This window comes from Gymnodraco acuticeps, unplaced genomic scaffold (genome assembly GCF_902827175.1).
Source record: "Gymnodraco acuticeps unplaced genomic scaffold, fGymAcu1.1, whole genome shotgun sequence".
Taxonomy (NCBI): domain Eukaryota; kingdom Metazoa; phylum Chordata; class Actinopteri; order Perciformes; family Bathydraconidae; genus Gymnodraco; species Gymnodraco acuticeps.
In genome coordinates this window covers 8,843,496-8,863,904 of record NW_022990295.1, presented here as the reverse complement: position 1 = coordinate 8,863,904, position 20,409 = coordinate 8,843,496, and the positions used below count along the sequence as shown (strand labels likewise).

Below are 20,409 nucleotides of genomic sequence, written 5' to 3'. Positions count from 1 at the left end.
CTTTGTTGTTTAATTAATCTACACGCTAATCTCTTTAGCTGCTAGATGTCAGATCCATTTCCCTAACACTAACCACAGAATTAACTCCTTCTCACTTGTCAGGTATCTATAGTTACTAAGAAAGAAGAAGAAACCAGGAACATGGGGGGCACACATTTATTTTCTACAGTATTCCAGTACAAAGGCCGTGTAACCAGCTCTTGTTTTGAGTTAATCAGTTTTATTAGGCTACTCTCTCTTTCAGTACATAATTGTAAGCCTAAAGGAAGGTACTGCATGGTTTAACCAATGAGATGTTCCTGGTCTAACTAACAAAGGACTCAAGTAATGAGCTTGCAGAAATATGACATGAACACACATAACCCACACACACAAAAGACATTGTCTGCAAAACAATCCACAAAACTGCAAACGTAAAGCTAACTTCCACATTTCCCTCTTGCATAACAAATGAACAACAATACAAAAAAAGAGATTCCCTTTTTCAGGGATTTTAACTGAATTGTAGACGCAGCAGAAACATAAAGACTAAGATGATATTCAACCACAGTTCTTTAAACGCATTCATCTATCTTTAACACTGCATTTGTTGACTATATGGAGTTAGTGGGCATTTATAAAGTTGATCACATGATTGTCCCGTTTCTTTGTCAAAATGTAAGTAGATGGACGATTGAAATATATGAAATACAGTATAAGATAACTATAGAAATATATATGTTGTATGTATATAATATAAATATAGACTATGAATTATGACTTGATAGACTTGTTCACACTTTTAAATATTTTCTTTCTTCTTGCGTCTAATTTATCGTCCCTTTTGCGGACCATTAAGGTTTTTGGGTTAATAGTTAGATAAGCTACACACATGTTAAGACTTGCTGGGTGTAGTGCAGTGATAATTCATTTTAAGGCCTCACAGTGTGATCGTACTAAGACTGACATTCTAATGCTAGACAAATAGGGTGTCACACAGCCAAATGAAGTTATAAAAAGTGAACATAAAGAACAAGCAGGACTTTTGAGATGAGTACATACAGTAAGATTCTATAAGGAGCCTCTTTCTCTGTGCTTACTTCTATTTATCCCACAAACCACAGGCACTCTGCCCCTGAATGTGCATGTGTGTGAGTCTGTGTCAGTGTCAGGTTTCTGGACGCTCTCCTCTGCTGCCTCATTTGAGGAGACTCTGGAGCATGGCGGTGGCGTACGTGGGCCGGGCCTGCTTGTTCTCGATGGCTTTCTTGAGGTACTGAATCCCATCGCAGCGCTCCCAGATTTCTTCAAACTGCCGGGGCAGGATCTCCGCGCCCCTCTTCCTGGTCAGACCCGTCTCCTCCAGACTCAGCTCACACATCTCCATGTCGTCTTTCCCTGAGAGGTGGACCAATAAGGATAGGTTTACTGATGTGTGGTGCACAAGTATCATCATCCATTTGTTCACCTACTGTAACTCCTGTGTATAGATCAAGTCAAGTAAGGCTAAAATAATGACTTCATTTACACAATTATTTCAGGGATTTTAAGCATTTTGATGCTTCCTTTGATTGATTAACATAGACATTTTGGACAGTTTCTAAGAGAACAAAAGTGATTGGAAGACATCATTTTCACAATTTTCTCTTATTAAAGTCCAAACCAGAAGTGTTTGACGTGTGGGACCGCTCAAATATAAAAAATAAATGTAAGTAAAATACTTCTACTTGCTCTATGTAAACAGTTTGCATTGTTAAACAGTATTTCACGATTTAGGTCTTCAAAAATCTTTAAAACTTAACAATCTGGATCTGTATTTTCATTTAATTGCTTCTAACTCTTATCCAAACGAAGTCTATATGCTGAGATGAGGTCACGAGTAAGTGTTGATTTATTTGAAGGGGTCTCAAGCCAAACAGGTCAAGAAACACTGGACTAAATAAATGACTGATAATAATTGTGCCCCCCCCAAATATAAAGCAACACATACACATGATTTTCTAGAGAGGCTCTATATGTGATAGTGTTAGGAAAAGTGAAAGCATCCGACTCACCTGCGACCAACACAATCGGTTGTTTATCAGGGTGCAGCTCCATCTGCCTGGCGATCCAGGGCCCGTCGAAGTGGGCATACCACCAGCCCTTCTTTTTATTCTGCGGGTCTTTGTACTGGTCTGCGGGCCGGATGAAAGGAATGCGGAAATATCTCTGCTGGCGGTTCATGGCCACTTCCTGGTGCTGGGCCGCCATCGGAGGAGCTGGGTTCTGCTCAGCTGCAGACGCACCATTAAAATATAAGGTTCAAGGTCCAAGGTAAGATAAGACTTCTATTTAATGTGAAGAGTGTTGTGTATCTCCATACAGTAGAAGCATACACAACAAAGCATCTGTGATTTGAACTTAAATAACCAGATAATACTCATTTGCTAACGGCACAGAACAAGGTGAGTGGGGCAGGAACAAAAATCTACAAAAGCTTTCAAAACAAAGATCAAAAAGGATCCAGGAAAGGCCCAAGTAGGGGAGAAGGGGGTAAGTTGAGCCAGTGGGTAAATTAAACCACCCCCTGTAACCAGGCAACGCCTTATAGTTGTAATCACGTGACCAGAAATTATGCAAGCTCCTCCCATTTCCCATGAAAGAGAGATGCTCATTGTGGTCTGGTAAGTAAAACATTTTACAAACAAACTTTTTTGCTTGTCAAAGTACATTTTCTAGATGTCAGCTATATCAGCTGTCATGTCAAAAAAATGTATCCAGGTTTAAACATATATATTGTATATGTTGATGTGTTGGTAGCGTATTAAACCATGTTCATTAAAAATCATTAAGCTAAAGATGACTCTGAATTTTAATGCTAGGCTATTTTTTCTAAAATGGTGGCTATGGGGTAAAGTGAACCATGGGCCATTGGGGTAAGTTGAGCCAGTTTTTCAATGGAGAAATGAATGAAAGTAGGCCAAGTTGATGATAAGAGCTCATTGTAGGCTACATTTAAAGTTGAATTTACCCTGTGTTTGATTGGTAAGATGTATGAAATTGTATCACCAAGTATGATCAAGTATGATTACTTTTCCTTTTAACATGTTACAAAAAAAATCAATCAATCGAAATGTATATAAAAAATATTTGAAAAACTAAACTTGTATTTGGTTTGTTATTTATTGTTTAAAGTTACCTTTAAGTAGGTATGCCCAGGTTTGAAGAGTGGTTGAATTTACCCCCTGACCTGGATCAACTTACAGTACCCCTAACCCGGGGCAAGTTGAGCCACAAGACCACTTTTTTTTAAGAAGTCATATTTTCACTGCGCTTGATCAAATATGAATTCCTATCATTGCCATTGATAGGAGACATCCTGAATTATAGGTGTGTTTTCATTTGACTATGTGTCATTTCTCCTTGCTTAGATGACAGCATAACTAAAAAATTGCTCAACTTACCCCACTCTCCCCTAAATATCACATGGAAAAGCCCCACTAAAGCAGCTTTTAGCCTCTTATGAAATGCCCCTGATAAGACCCCCGCTGCATCAGCAGGCCAAAACAGGATCCGATTATAAGACAAACACCGCACAGCTTTCAGGAGCTGGCATATCAAAGAGAAAGGAGGGTAAATAGTGAAAGAAGAAGCACCAGAGAATCAAAAGTTCCCATCAAATGTAATATTTGCTTTAAAGATGAAAAGGAAAGAAATGCAGAGGACCAGTAAGCTCTAAAGCTGCTCGATAACATTTGTGTGTGTTTGTGGCACAGACCATGCATGGCTGAGTAGAGAAGGAAATGAGCAGAGCGAGCTGTCAGAGCAGCCTGACGAGGCAGGGCTGGCAGTTACTTGCTAATTAGAACAAATATTTCTGACACAGCCAGACAGACGGCAGCTGCATTCCCAGGCCTTAGCGTCTTGTCGGCTAATTGAATGTTAGGAAACACGGGCGAGTTATTTGTGTGCAGGGCATCACTTCCTGCCAATGACAGAGGGGGGCGAAAGTGGAGAAAATCAACATTTGTCACCTGTAACTTCATGTGCCTGGGGCGAGGTGTGCTGTGTATATATAGATTTCAGCACATATCCACAGGTGATGCGGTGATTAAAGGAGTTGAGCAACTGGATGATGCAGATATGAATGACTCCACAAACCGTAGTCAGTGATAGATTTAGGAGCCCTCTGCTCAGGTCCGTCATCGGTGCGTTTCTTGTTCTTGGACTTCCATGCGTGATAGACCTTCAGACGGCGGTGGAACTCCTCTCTGCAGGCCGCCAGCAGGTCGATGTCTGAACACACAACAACACCACTGTGAGTACTCACATAAATGCAACAAGGAAAGAGTTAAGGAAAGACATGGAGCGTACACATTTGACTTCCCAAGTATTCACTTCCAGCTATGTTGACTCTTCTCAAGACTCTTCTCATTATGGTCTTTAGTAGGGGTCCAGCTTTACAAATCCTAGATACTATATTTCCCATAATGCTGGCTTGTATCTTAAATGTGGCCCTTTCAACTCTTTTGTTTCCTGACATTTTATTTTCAACCCAAGTGTGTGCTTGGAAAGCAAATACATATATTTCTTAAAATGTCTTAACAAGTTGGTTGTAATGCTGTACATTTTGAATTTTCCACTTCTAATATTGAATTTGTATGTATAAGGAGAAAATATTGTACTCACTAATTTGAAAGAATGCTTGTAATATTGTATAAGTATAATCGTGGTCTTAGTGATAGTGATTTTAAATCCACTTCATTCCAATCATTTCTAAAGAAACAGACTTGAATAACACATTGATGAAAGCAAAGCAGAGCAAAACAAATAAAGCTTCACATATTTGAGACGAGAAGTGCAACATTTTCTTTTCGATAATAAAATAAAACATTCACAGAACACAGTGAACATAAGGCCATAATCAGTTGGATTACAAACACAGTTTCTGGTATCACCACCAAAGCAAATGGGTTCCACAAATGAGCCAGATGTCCTTGGAAACCCACAGGGGGATGTCAGACCCCTCACACTGATCAGTACTGCAGTGGCTTTTATAAAGGCAGTGATGAGTGTGGAAGCAGAGAGGCATCTGCTGTTCATGCTGACTGAGGAGGGGGTTGGCTGGGAATGACTAGAAGGGCAGTAATGATGATAATTTCCTCTCTCCAATAAAACACATGCTGATAAGTCCCGGCAGCTGTGGGAAACATCCTCAGATCGCTCTTTAGATTTCTCAGGCTCGTGTCCACACTCTGTACAGCTGCAGCCTCAGCTTTTTACAGGCGTGAGAGGAGAGATACATGACACAGAGGAGAAACGTTTACCAAAAGTGCCAACATGCGGCTGCTGAATGATTTAATATTGGGGATGAAAACTATAAATGCATTATGAATTAAGGAGGGAAAATAGATGCTTATCACTAAGAGCTCTACAGTCTTGATGTAACGGCAGGTTCAGAGCACACACACTTCTATAAAGGTTGCATCAGGCTGAATTTATTTAGGGATTTCTCACCACAGGAAGTGTTGATGACATCTCGCAGCTCGGCATACTTCCACTTGCTGAGGTCATACTTTTTCACTCCGGCAGCAGCTTTAGTTGCCTGCACTTGAGGACCCCTGTGAGCGAGGAGCAGATGAACGTGGGTGAGTGTGAGAAAGAGAGAGAGAGGACAGGTGAGAGTTTGACAAGGTGGGAGTAACACAGATTAAGGGTTTGATTTTCAACGCTGAATATATTTCAGGGGACGGGAGTGAGAGAGAAGAGCAGCTCCTCAGAAACACAGTGAGCTACATTTGATGTGTAATCAAACTGGATGGAATCATTGTCAAGGGTAGTGTGATGTTGAATTTCAATGGCGGACAAATACATGAATATTAAAAAGGGAAACAGGATTGATTAAGTTCACCGCCCTTGGTGAGAAATGAAAACGGATGCCTCACTTCTTTCAAGCCCCCCCCTCATTGTCTCAGCCGATTAAATTCACATTAGGGGCCGGTCAGCAAGGGAGCTGAGAGCACAGTTTGTCCATATCATGCAGCCTGCTGTTTCAACTCCACTTAAAATGATGCCAAGCCCCCACCAGGCTCAGACCTACATTCTCTGGCTTTGTTTTGACCTCTCCTTTAAGTTTGTTTTATCAAGAATATGAGATTGACTGAAAAATAAATGTGAAATTAAACAGAACGAATCAAATTGGTGGAGTGCACTAGAAACAATGCTGCTCCAAAAACAAGTTGAAACAAAGGTGTTTTCACTTGAGTTCACAAATCTGCCAATAGAACAAGTGAAAATGAGCTTGGTAAGATTTCTTGAAATAAGAAGGGATATTTAGATACATTTCATAATTTTCATCGAGATACAACTCAAAATAAGATGTTTTGACTTAACAAGATGACGTCTAAAAACAAGACCCGATATCTCTCTGCATTGTTACTTCTGAAGTTATTATGTCTTATAGCAAGTGTAAAGACATATTCTGACTAGATATTAGACAAATATACTTGGCAAGATTTCGAGTTTTTGTAGTGTGTCAGCTAGTGAAGTGACTGCTGCGGCCATCTGAGCTCATGTTAGCCGAGGTGCCAGCTTCCCTGCTGAGTTGAGGCTGCTAATTCAATAATGAGGAGGATTTACCTCCTCTATTTACAGTCGGCAGAGCTGCTAATGTCTCAGAGAAGAGGATTACTGATCAACAAATCAGCCAGATTACCATGTAGAATTCATACTGACTGGGAAGATGATTCGGGATCATCGTCGACCTGCCTGAGACGTGCAAGTGTATGATTGGGACCAAACTAGTGTGGCTTTACTTTTGCTGCAGCCAGTGAAACACAAAGAGGTAGCAAGGGCTTTGTTTTTGGCAGAAGGTGTACAGGAACATGGATGGTTGCACGGGGGGGAGACTACAAACTACACCAGCCAGTGCGTATACTTCCACTGGACGCAGCTTTAATGTGGTTAAGCTCGGAGGTGTGCACATGTGATCCACGTGACCTTTGGATCTTCTTTCCTGCAACAGATCTGCTTTTGGTTTCCAGCGGTCAGCTGACTCACGCTAGGAACCGTGCACTATGACCCCTCGATGCCATAGCCAACAGTGACAAGATTACAGGCTTTGGATCAGATATAATTTTGTGCTCGACGGGGTCTGCAGATATAAGCCCCATGCTGACTTTAAGAGAACTTCTCCTGGCTTTGAACACAGAGTGGTTAAGGGAATTCACTCCCATTTCTATATTTTGGAGTTCAAAGGATAATGAACGGTCAGAATCACTAACGGGTGGCTACGTTGGATTTGGATCGATGGCTGTGTTCGACCATCTTTTTTCAGTCCATATTGCACTTTGTATCCTCCTATATGTGTTCTAGTAAGGGCGATAGTGAATGAACACGGGGTTATTTCAAACACAGCTTGCGTGCAAGGTACATTAAACTGAAGGTTACCATGGGAACAGTACTTCGCAATATGCTCCTCAGCACAACTTATTATCGTTTGTAACCTTGCAAACAGTAGAGCACGTCAACAAAGTGGAAAAATATAGAAACATTTGGACGAATATATATAGTTCAAAGAATGTGTAATACATTTTTTGTCAGGCTTTTCTTATTCACTGTTGGTACATATACATAATAAAAAAAAATGCACTAAAAGTTATATATAATAAATAATACATTTTTAGGTAACTCCTGTCGTTGTGAGCAGGGATGTGCAGGGTATCCTCAGAGGAATGAGTTAATGTAGTATAGAGAGCATGTCCAAAAGCTCTTTCACACAGGAGACCGTTGTCTGTGTCCCGTATGAAATCGAAAGTCAACCTTGATTTATTTTAGCGTACATTTATCACGTTCGGGATTTACAATTTGCTAACAGCTATCTTAATTAGTAGCTAAGACTATAAACACCTGGTAATTAAAATCTAATATCATTAGTGAGATCTAAGATAGATTTACAGAAGAGTTAGCAAATTAAGACTAAAAGACAAAACTTCTAACGTGATTTACAAACAGTTCTAAAACTATGAATGTATCCAGAAGACCTACATTTCTAGCATTTAACACACATACGGTCATGACTGCAAGCACTGCTAGGGACAGAGATAAGCTTTATCCCTTGCAGACTCATGCAGAGCCAATTGAGATCAGAGAAACAAAAATATCACATGTGGCTCATTCGGATCCGCCTCTCATTTTGATTTGGAGCTCCATCTTCATTTTTGAGAAAGCAGTTATCATACATGATTCATGCCTCGTCAAAATATATCATGCATCCAAACTGGACCGGTGATTTCTTGAATTAAAGGTTATTTTTCATTGGCTTTGCATTGATGGTATTATCCTACATAAGCATTTAAGACATGTATGACTACCACAGAGGATAGGACAGACAGACAGACAGGGAGTGATTATTGCTGGTGTTAGGTTCACTTGGACACGGACAGTTACAGGAACCTGTGCCGATATCTTACATGGATCTGGCTGAGGATGAAGAGATAGGGAGATCTGAAAAAGAACCGTCACTGGGAGAAAACAAAGCAACAGGAGAATTGCAGTTACACATGCATGCTGAGGTGAAAATGACATTTTGTTTAACCTGGGGCTTTTTGTTCATATATCAACATCAATACCTGCGCAGACTTGCATCCAACTGTGCCTCCTCAGTGATGAGCTCGGCCTCGCTCTGGGCGATTCGCATGGCTAACTCTCTGTCTCTGCGCTCCTGCTCCACTATGGTGCTGCGCTGGACCTGCTCCTCTCGCTCCTGAGCCAGCTGAACCTCCAACTCCGCCTGTAAACACACACAAACACACAATAGCTTTTAACAGGGCCTTATGAAATCTACATAAACCTATTCCTTTCTCAAAACAGGTGCTGTGTGCAAGACCCTTCATAACAGCTAAAGCTCTGCTGCGTGCCGGATTAGACATATTTATCCGGGATGTAGAGCTGCTAAAAAAGCGTTACTGGGTATTTGTCTAGACAGGGCAAACAACAGACAAACAATCAGTAGGGACATTTTTTTAAACTTTGACACAGAGTCAAAACCCAGGTTTTTCTTCCCTTTTAGAGACAATAAATACCTTTTTTTAATTACATCAAATGTATCCCTAAAGGCACCTAGAGGGCAAATATATAAAAAATAATAGGTACAGTGTATCGGTTTGTGTATATAAAATATATACATATCCTATCTCCTTACTGTATATAAAAGCCACTAATGAAGTCTACAATGGATATTTTTTCTCTGAGGAGCTTTAAATATGAATGCCTCTTCCGTTTAAAATATATTATTCATACATGGTCCAATCAGCAGCTGGGCTGCATGGCCACTTAAAATTGTGATAGCCTTAGTGTGAAAGTTGAGCTGTTTTATAGCTTGTGCAAGCAGATTTTAAATAAACCCTTGCATTATGCTCAAAATAATTTTGACTACTACTCAAATTTTATGCAAAACCCCAAAGTCACCGTTGGCTGTCTCCCAGTGAATTTGACAATGTTTTAAAAAAAAAAAGCTATGGTCACATCATGTGAACAAACTGATTAGTAAAGAGAATATGTTAAAATCACTATCTGGAACTGGTATATTAAGTGTATTTATTTCGGCATACAGAGCTAACCAAGGTCACAAGACTATTTCTAAGTTGTATAAGGGCCTCCAGGAGCTAAGTGGGGTGAACACGTCCTACATAAAGGAAAAGTGGGAACGTGAAGGAAACTTTGTCTTATCAATAGAAGAGTGGGACAACTTCATTGAAAGGCAATGGAAATCAACCAATTCACTAACATGGAGAGAGTTTAACTGGAAAAATCTGGTCAGATACTTTATAACACCAGTGCAGTCAAGGAGGGGGCAGATGGTGTGCTGGAGAAGCTGTGGATCTGTGAGGGCCAATCACCATCATGTGTTTTGGGAATGCCCTGGGATGGTTCACTATTGGGACTCAATAAGAGATGGAATGGAAAGAGTTTTAAACATTGAGATTGATCTCTGCTTTCAAGTACTGTACCTGGGTAAGATGCCACAACAGCTTCTTGGCTTCTCGACAATGTACATGTTTAAAATAATGCTAGTCACCAGTAAAAAAGCCATAACGAAAAAATGGTTAAGCCAAGTACCACCTACTCTAGCAGACTGGTTTCATGTGATGCACAACATTTTTGTTATGGAAAAATTAACATTTGCTCTAAGACTCAAGACAGACACATTTGACAAGAGTGAGAAGGGATGGATTGAGTTTGTCAACCCGTATAGATCAGACTTCAACTAAAAACTCTATTTGTAATGTAACCCCCTGGTTCTCTGCTACACACAATTGTTTTTTTGTTTTTGTTTGTGTCTCTGTCTTTTCATGTTCGTTTGTCTGTATGCGTGATTCACATGATTTGCTTTGTATTATTTCCAAAAAAATGTAAGATGGTCTGTAACTGTTGATTTTTTTGTGCAAAAAAAAGCTATGGTCAAGTACAATAAATGTTATCATGATAAAGCCACTAAAGTGCATTAACTCCCTCCCATTTCACAAGAGGATCCTAAAAGAATACATATAGACAGATGTAGAAATGATTTATGTTCACAAATATTCAATTCACTATATTAAATGAAAGTGACATTGGAAGTCTTCAATTGAGTGAGGTCTCCTTTTAAGAGAAAGTAAAACTGCAGAGTTGAAGACTGTGGATAAATCGCGTTAGCTTGAAAGACACCATGATACAAAGTCAGAGGGAGCAAGACAGTGCCAGACTAACCTTTGACACAGCACAAAATAGCAAAGAACAAAGAGTAAAAAGCCACCACAGTCACAGCTGATACCTTAGGAAGTTTAATGCTGCAGCTTTGAGCCTTAGAGCAGTGGATAAACACACTTTACAGACAGCTCCCTGAGACATATGGCTTATGACAACCTGGTGTCAACTGTCTCACTACTAGAAAAAGGGGGAACAATTACAGCATGCAAATGTCCAAAGGCCTTGGGTGAAAAAAGAACGCTTCAGATGTACAGAAGGTGCGATGTGTGCGTAACAGATGGATGAATGGATGGTAAAGGTGAGACATGATGGCAAAATTGAAGAGAAACAGGTGTGTGTGTAGTGATAAGACCAGAGCCGGAAAATTCACAAAACAAAGGAAAGGAGCAAAAAAGCAATTACACATAAAAAGTGACAAATAAAATGTGAGTGAGTGAAACAGGCATGACATAATAAAAGAAAGGATAGCTAAAACGTATACTTTGTTAGGAGAAAATCTGCAGTAAGTGAAGTCATCAATCAAGAGCCTGAGGGCAACCCACTGGGAATCTGACCAATGTCAGGACCCAGCTGTGGCCGTGGGTGACCAAATGAGCGTTTCCCTCAGTGGGGAGAGCAGGCAGAGTCTGCCCGGAGACTAGGGCCCTTTCTCATTTCTCTAATTTCCCCTCCTCGACTCCTCGGTCCTCCGGTAGTGACCCTGAAATGGATTTCAGCGCGCCATGTTGAAGGACATGTCATTTCTCTAAATGCACTTCGAGGACCGAGCATCGAGGAGGCTCTCTGGAGGAGCTATAATCGAGGATACACTGATGGGTCCTCCACGGATGTATTTCCGGCAACAGTGATGTTTAAAAGAGTAGTGACCCACGGCCGGACTTATCTCAGCCAATGAAAGCTCTGCATGCATCCTCTGGATATTATTTTATTAACTGCTTTCATCGCTGTGCGATGTTACCAGTGAGAACAGCTGTGAGGTCCGTGCATAAAAATTCAAATAATAATCAGCTCCGTTGCAGCCCCGTTTTTAGAGATTTGGGTATGGAGGAAAAGAGAGAGGGTTGTGTTTTCTGACCAGAGCCGGCCTGACCCATTATGCGACATAAGCGGCCTGCTTAGGGCCCCGCAGCCATTAAGGGGCCCCCTAGCAAAAAAAAAAAAATATATATATATATATATTTTTTTAAATATATTTTGTTTTTTATCTCAGCACCGTCGCCGTGATAAGTATGTTTAATTAATTGTGTTAATATGCCTAGATTGCCTACTCTCAAAGTCATGTATTATATTATTGAGTCAATAACCGTGCTTTACCTGAACCTCATTATGACACTAGAGACTTTTGGACTACCTATGTTGCAAATGTATTATCTTTTCGATTTACAGACGGCATCTATTGCACGTCTGTCCGTCCTGGGAGAGGGATCCCTCCTCTGTTGCTCTCCCTGAGGTTTCTCCCATTTTCCCCTTTAAACTGTGGGGTTTTCTCTGGAAGTTTTTCCTTGTACGATGTGAGGGTCTAAGGACAGAGGGTGTCGTATTGTCATACTGATATTCTGTACAAACTGTGAAGACCACTGAGATAAATGTAACATTTGTGATATTGGGCTATATAAATAAACATTGATTGATTGATTGATAGAGAGGACGGCAGGATTGTAATTTCTCGTGTTCAGTGAATGCAACCACCAAGACCAACCAGAGAGTTGAATAGAAATAAACATCTGTTTTATTGGCTGACAGGTACCTATCCTGTGAGCTGTGACAATGTTTAAAATAAACAGTCATTTGGACTCAGAGTTTTTGAAGATGGACATAAGAGGACGAAAATTCTCAAGTGGTGGCTCACACAACAACCCCAGAGCCACCACTTGAGCCAGGTAAACAAGGTATGTAAATGTCAGTAAATTTCCAAGTTATGCGAACATGTAAGCAAATTACAGCTACGTTGACGTTACTTTGAATCGCGGGGGTAAGCTAAACCGTTAGCAAGTAGCTATAGCCAGATATATTAAATAAATACTTTGCCATACAATCTAAATGTAATATTTTTTAGCGTTACCTGGTGATTTCAAAGAAAGCTCTCTGGGAAATGTTGACTTACTGTTCGACTAGAAGCTACCTTACAGTACACAGTTGATCCGGAGTCCTGTCAGTTAAAGTGTTTCATAGTTAGCTTAGCTAAGCATCAACCTAGCACTGAAATACATGGATGTTATGTGACAGTATTTCTGAGAAAAAGTCAGCTGAAATGGTGGCATAGTTGCCACTGCTTTACGTGTCAACAGCATGATTGAACGTATTTGCAGCAGTAAATGTGGCTGTTTGGCCACTGACGTTGTCATAACAACACCTGAATTTAAATGTGCAACCTCTCTTTGTGACAGATTTTTGCAAGAAATTATAATTATTCTGAATGATATTCCTATTGACAGCCAGTTTCTATGTGAACATTATGAGATGGACAGCCAGAGAGAATACATGAAAAACAGTTATGAAATACTATATGACAAAACAAGAATACAGTTTAAAGGTGGGGTAGGTAATTTTGGAGAAACCAGCTCGAGTGCGCTAGAATTTGAAAATACACAGCCGGAAGAAATCTGCTACTTCCTTACAGAGCCCCTCCTCCAACACACACGAACGCGCACATGACCAATGAGGGCACGAGTAGGGCTGGGCGATTTTTTCGGTTTTAACGATTAATTTGCATTTTTACTTTCCTACGGTTTGTGAAATGGCTGAACCGAAAAATCGCGATTTAAAAACATTTCTAGACTCCGCAGATTTGTTTTGCTTTAAGGGACTCCGTAGTAGCTTACTCTCTCACTTTCCAGAACGCGCACAAAACTCAGCCACATTGCCTGTGACTACCCGATCTGCAGCTCTGTGTACACATATATCACTTAAATTATTCAATACATCCTTTGTACTGAAGTATTCAAGAGTAAATAAAGTAAATAAAGTTTAATATAAATGATTTGCTGTGGCCAATTGTTTTCATTGCATTTACAGACCCGTGTAAATCTCTGATACCACCCAATGAATGCATTGACTTGCTTGTAGAACCACGCTACACAAAACAGATAGCAACACCTATACAAACTATTTAAAAAAAAAAAAAGGGGCTACTGTATCGACCTATATAAAGTATATAAATATTTATTTTTTCTTCAAAATACCAAAAATATCTTGCATTTTAGCCATGCCTCATTTCGCTCCATTTGCTTTTTCCAGCGCTGTTTTTGCAGGGGGCTGATTCTGTGAGCTGCAGCTGACCACGCCCCCCTGCAGGAGAGGGGAGCGTGCTCTGAGATCAGCTGCTGGGCGGTCTGTAGAGGGGGAGAAAAAGAGATCTCCGTCCTCCGTGTTTTATTCTTATAGAAGTAAGAAGAGAAGTAATGGGGCAGAAACCCTCCTTTTTACGCAGCGGTCCAGACATAGACATCAAACGGCGACACATATTCAGTTGGCAGTTACTTTTGCATTAGGGCAGGGATATCTAGATACTTCCCAAGGTCTGACATCATGAAGTGTGCTACTTTTAAAGCAAGCAACGATGTTTTCAAATCTGTAATCAAAAAGCTCCTCAAAAACACTATCGAAGCAGTTCCTGCCGTTGCTACGTTAGTTCAAACAGTAACTACGGACTACTTTTCTTAGCGGATGCTTGTCAATTTAAATCAATACATAAAACTATTTTTTAAGTCAATAAAATCATTTTCTAAATCCATAAAAGCATTTCAATTAATATTGGGAGTCATGTCGTTACTTTGTTGAGAATGTGGCCATGATTGATTGAAAAGTTTATTAACAGCTTGTATATTGGGTACAGTACAGTACAGCTCAAAACATACAATTGTTAAGGGGATGCAGACCAGAGAAAGACTTTCGTCTTGTTTACATCAGGGTCCCCCATTTCCAATTCATCATGTCATTTAAGACATATAAGACATAGAAGACATACAGATGGCTTATCTACAATTTACATACAGGTGGTTTTTTACATACAGATTGCTTGTTTACAATTTTCATTTTAGATTTCGTTCTAATACATCCTAACCGGACATTTAAGACATACCAAGTCTACAGATATACAGTTAGTAACAGAGTCTAAAATGCGAGTATATACATAGATGGGGGGGGGGGGGGGGGGGGGGGAAGCTGTCCATTGAACGACAGGTTGAGATTTGTACCATTACCGGGGCCAGTTTTGCAATGCTCTCCCCCGAAGGTGCTCTTTAAGAGAGGTTTTGAAGGTAAGTATAGTTTTACTTTCCTTTACAGTTGTGGGAAGAGCGTTCCACCTTGATGTGGCATAATTGCGAAACGTGTATTCCCCCTTTTTTGTGCCAAATCTGGGTTTCACATGATTTGTGGAGCTCCCTCTGGTGTTATGATCATGGTATTCCTTGACCTTTGGGAAGAATTTTGACATGCCATGTGTAATAAGCGGGATGATGTGCACATTGCATAATGTGCCTTCATGCCGATCTAGATCCCTCCGCAAAAAAAACGGCTCGTTCGCGGGCGAGAGCCAGCTCCCGTCGTTCACTTAAAAGAGCCTTGGTCTGGTTTGTTTAGAAAAAAACAGAAAAAAATCTAGGTTTAAATCGAAAATTGTCCATTAGTTAGAAAAAAATCGCGATTTTATTTTTAGGCCAAATCGCCCAGCCCTAGGCACGAGATAAGTTTGTGCACAGATGGAAGGCTGACAGGCAGGTAGGCCATCCAGTTATTTTAGCCGGGCCGGCTCAGATGAGTGGTCGTGCTTTTTACAGTAGTACGGCTTCCACAGATGACATTTTTTATGGACTTTTTGTCAAAGCACTTAAGATATTCATTGCTATCGGAATGTTAAGAGCATTCCATGGAATATAACAAAAAGTGTATCTCGAGCCGGTTTCTCAAACTTACCTACCCCACCTTTTAAGTGATTTGTAAAATATCCATAAAGAAAAATCTGTTTACAGTTCAGTTTCATATGGGTGTTGAGAGATGTGTCCATAGATCTCTTAATTTTGCTCTCAAAGTGCACCAGATTGATGCTTTTAACTTCAATATTTAAAAGAAAATCCTCCCGGTGGAGCATGCCCCCGGACCCCCCAAGAGGTTAGGTCCACGGTGTTTACATGCTTATTTATACAATATGTGTGCTTATGCTAACATCATAAGACAACAGTTGGTTCCGTGTTTTGTGTAGTGAGAACGCGCTAGAGTGAGGGGGGCCCCCAAAAGTCTAGGACCGGCCCTGTTTCTGACACTTGGTGAGTTTCCCTGACACACCGGGGACACATATTCATGTATAAAAGATGTACAAAAGTGCATTTTGCATGATAGGTCCCCTTTAAATTAGTGGTACTGTGTGCTGTGACAAGAAAAGACTGTTTAGAATGGCCGGTGTGTCACACGTTCAAGTAGTAGTAGTCATATATTCAACATTATAGTACACTTATAAAAGTAATAGCGTCAAAATGTAAAGAAAACACAAAGGGTTAAAGTACCTAACCCTGTAAATGTTATTAGAGGCCTACAGTGCACCACTGCCTATAGCCTATTCCAGTTCTGTTTGTAACACAGCCGAACAACATTGGTAGAAATTAATTGAATACAATATTCAGCACTTGGTTTCACCAAGGTTTTGCAGTGCAGTTACTAGGTTAACATGAGGTCTTGCAGTGTGGTTAAAACAATTAACATATATTTTACAGTGTAGTAGGCCTACCCTGAAATTGACAGGAGGTTTTTGCCGTGCATCTTTTGCGAGTATGAAGTAGGACGTTGTACCGGCTTGTTAGTATTTCATTTATAGAATTAACTTATTAGAAACAGTTGAAAGTTTAGCAGTGATAGGATAATTGTGAAACGTTTTACCTGAAGAACCCACGGGACATCCGGAAGTGCCGGTGAATGTGTAGCGCTTCTCATGCTGGGTAAGCTAGCTTGTTTTGCTAGTGATGCGTTAGTGTTAGCAACGCATTTATTTCCATGTAACCCCAATCAAGTGGTTATCAAGTGTCTAAATGGAAATGTCATGGTGCATAAAAAAGGATGAAAAACCTCTAATAATGTCGAGTTCTAAAACACGTTTCATGATGTTGACATAGATTATTACAGTCAGTGTAGCATAGCACATTTTTCAAGCAATATTTTTCATAACAAATAGTGCGCCTGGAAATGTAGTTTTTCTACTAAAAAAAGGTTGTGTTTACTGGTGAAATACTTTGTTTCTATAGGAAAATACCATCTTTCTTTTACTGAGAGAGTTAGGTGTATATGTTTAATGTGAATGTGTATACTATATGTGTTTTACTGCTTAGCTGAAACCGTTTAACCTATTACTGTTTTAATGTCTGATAGTTGTTTTGTGTCAATGTATTAGACTAAGCCTGTTTGTGAATGCAGGTCAGGTGTATTATTGAGTGAGAAGATCCAGTGAAGGAGATCCAACGATTCCAGTAGTTGTCCAACCTGGACACTGTAACAGCCGAATGAACCTTCTGCTCAATGGTAAGAGTAAAGAGTGCACTCTAATGTATGTGACTGACAGATTAGACCCCATCTGATCTGAACTCAAACACAGTTAACCTTTTTCCTATATTGTTCTCAGACACACACTTCGTAGTATCTTGAAACTTGGCAGAAATTCCACAACAAATACACATCCTTACTTAAACTGATCACCAAACCAAGCTCCTTAAAACAAATGTTCCTTATTTTTTTATGTCAGTGTGAATGTTGCATTTGTGTTGCTGTTCATTTGTAGGCAAACTAAAGTTGCATTTATCTGAATTCACTTTTCATGCAGTGTTTATTGCTTGACTCTAAAGAGAGGAGTAGTCCTGTACCCAGGAGTTGGTTTCATATTGAAGCTCCCAACGGCCCGTCCACACAGCAGCGTGCGTTGAAAGCTTCACCATTCACTTTGAATGGGGTGACGTCACTCTTCGCCGAATTGCATTGTGAGAAGCGAAGCGGAGCTTTGCTGGCGTGGCTCGCTGCAAAATTTGAGCAATGTTCAACTTTTGAAGCCTCGGCAGAACCTTCAGCCAATCGAATCATATGCCAGTACAAGCTCTAGCCAATCAAACCGCTGCTTGTGTGTCAGGGGCGGGAGATTCATGTGATTGGTTGTTGGTCGAGTTTCAGACACGCCTGCCAGCAAGCTTCAACGCACGCCGCTGTGTGGACAGGCCTTAAATGCCATTTCAAGCTGTTTGAGCTTCTTTTAGCACCATAAACATATCCATTACCATTGTTGTTTTCTATTATTGTCAATTGTTTGAAGAGTGCAAAGTGACATCTTCAAAAATAGCTTGTTTTGTTCGTTTTTGTAATACTTTCGTGACAGGATTTATTCTAACTCAAACAATACTGCACAATATACTGCAGAGACTAAGCCAATGATAGACCAGCTCAATCACAGATTAGGATTATGTCTAGGAAAATATCTTAAATGTGATTATAATAGCAGGGTGTGAGCATTCAGTCGCTGCAGGGGTGTAAGGGTCAGTTACCTAATTTGAAGTAAACATTGAGCTTAGAAGAGTCTGCAGGGAACTAAGAGTTCATTCATGTATGCACAGGAACACAAATATACCCACAGCAGAAACGTTAAAAGACATACAGTATAACTTGTACACACTTGATATTGAATCAAATATAATGTTGTTTTCATTTTCCACGTAGTCCTCCTAAATGGATTCCGGGCTTCAAACATGTTGTGCTGATGACTACAACATTAGACCATATTATAAATATATAGCATTTTAAGGTGGTCCAAACCTGTATTGCTCTCTCTTCGGCCTCTCTCTTTTTTCTATCCTCCTCCTCCTGCTTTCTCTTCAGCTCCATCTCTGATTTTCTAAAATGTTTGGGGAAAAGAAAACTTCACTAAAACAGACATACAACTTATAGTTCAAACCTTAACCATGGCATTTAAAAGAACCTGACAATCCTCCACCATCACTTACAGTCTTCTGTCGTCTTCCTCCTGTTTGCGACGTTGCTCATCCTTCTCCCTTCTCTTCCTTTCTTTTTCCATCTCGTCCTCGATGTGTTTCAGCCTCTCGCTCTCTTCCTCTTCCTGCTTCTTCTTTTGCATTGAAGACAGCAGCTGCTCTGAGCGCTTCACCAGACCCTGGTATTCTGTGTCTATCTCTTTCCGGGTCATCAGTGTGGCCTAGGGGTCAAGAGGAAGATCAGAATGTCAGGTCACAAAATGAACAACATACTTTATTTATTCATCCAAGTATCCAATCAATTCTCAACCATTGGCATCAGGTGGTTCAAATCCATGGTTTGCCTTGATTACTTTAATAACTAGTGACGACGAAATTCCCTTAGGAAAGCTATTATGCTGCTCTGAATTCGACAAACATGTTATTTACGGTCAATCAGGTGAGGTAACATCTTTAAAGACGAGTGCCACTTAGCTCACTTGTAGCCTGACTCTGCACGCACTCCACAGTTACCATGTCACAAGCTTCCTATGTGGCAGGAAGGGAAGACACTGACTGACACTGAGACTGTCACTTGCGTGCTGCAGCCACAATGCTCAATTCCCCACTGTACTTGTCAGACAATCAGCGGCGGCAGAAGAGGTCACCGCATTGTGATGATTCATTAGAGTCAGTCTCTAACGGTGACACAGGGAGGGGCGATGACAAGGTCTTGTCCCCTACGCATAGAGTTCTGAATGACAGCCATTGGCCTCTCATGCATTATTCATTCAGAGACGCTGTGCCAGGAGCAATTTCTAAGCAATCTGAACTCCATGAGTGCCTACTGTGGGGCTTTTAATACGCAAACAGACGAAGATAGGGTGAGTAAGAGAGGGTGATTGACCCTGAGGAACCTATTATCACTCCAATCATATCTGTAGATTGCTTACAGATAACAACAGAGTACAACATTTAAGAAAGAATAATGATTATTGGGAAGTTGGTGCCCTGATGGCATGACGTACGAATGCGATGATTTGCCATACTTAGAGGGTCTAATAAGACTAGTGCTTATTGCGCAGGGAGAGCTGGGATTTCACTAACTACGTTTGATCATTTAGCAAAACAGTTATACAATTATATAAGTGGAGAGGAGAGGATTGGATTTCTTCTCCACCAAATGCTTCTTTTTATCCTGAGGTGATGGCAAATATTGATTCTTGGAGGAAGAATGAGAAAAGGGCACGGCACACTTAGGAAAGGGCATAATGTAGAACAGTGGAGGACTTCTTGTGCCAGGGAACTACAGGTGTGAATGTAGAGAACCATATGAATGCAAGCCAGTCATGCTCGAAGCCATGTTTGTGTTCCCTAGATAAACGCAGAAAGAAGAACAGCAACATGTTTTATTGCTCACACTATATCATGCTCAAGGCACCTAGGAAAGCGGCTGACACTTTCAGCTTTAAAATCACCAGAGCATTAATCCTTGAGTTGTATGAAAGAGGTGAACAGTGACTCACCTTTATCTTAGCTAACAGAGCGTCGATGGAGGCAGCCAGATCCTGAGCCTGTTTGGCCATCTCCGGCTTGGCCTCCTTCAGCCCGCTCACCACCTCGTTGAAGCGCTCCATGTGTTTCTTCAGGTTTCGAACCTTCACCATGCCGTCGATGCTATGAGAGAAGAGAAAAATACAAACTTACACATGAATATGTCATGAATTAATGTACAGTAAGTATAGTATTCAATAGCTTTATT

The 20,409-nt window shown here is 40.5% G+C and overlaps 1 protein-coding gene across 4 annotated transcripts in view; it reads right to left on the bottom strand.

Moving 5' to 3' along the window:
- Positions 1 to 140: 140 nt before the first annotated feature.
- Positions 141 to 20,409, bottom strand: part of myo6b (myosin VIb) — a 52,295-nt gene continuing 32,026 nt past the window's right edge. For 2 of the 4 annotated variants that reach the window (XM_034222334.1, XM_034222335.1), the window contains 9 exons: positions 20,174 to 20,324; positions 18,681 to 18,889; positions 18,493 to 18,571; positions 8,589 to 8,749; positions 8,430 to 8,480; positions 5,476 to 5,579; positions 4,120 to 4,254; positions 2,034 to 2,252; positions 141 to 1,377 (listed from right to left, as the gene is read on the bottom strand). In XM_034222334.1, the coding sequence (XP_034078225.1) occupies positions 1,178 to 1,377; positions 2,034 to 2,252; positions 4,120 to 4,254; positions 5,476 to 5,579; positions 8,430 to 8,480; positions 8,589 to 8,749; positions 18,493 to 18,571; positions 18,681 to 18,889; positions 20,174 to 20,324 (1,309 nt within the window). In that variant the 3' untranslated portion in view covers positions 141 to 1,177. The remainder of the gene's footprint in view (positions 1,378 to 2,033; positions 2,253 to 4,119; positions 4,255 to 5,475; positions 5,580 to 8,429; positions 8,481 to 8,588; positions 8,750 to 18,492; positions 18,572 to 18,680; positions 18,890 to 20,173; positions 20,325 to 20,409) is intronic. The other 2 variants (XM_034222337.1, XM_034222338.1) reach the window with 1 other exon arrangement.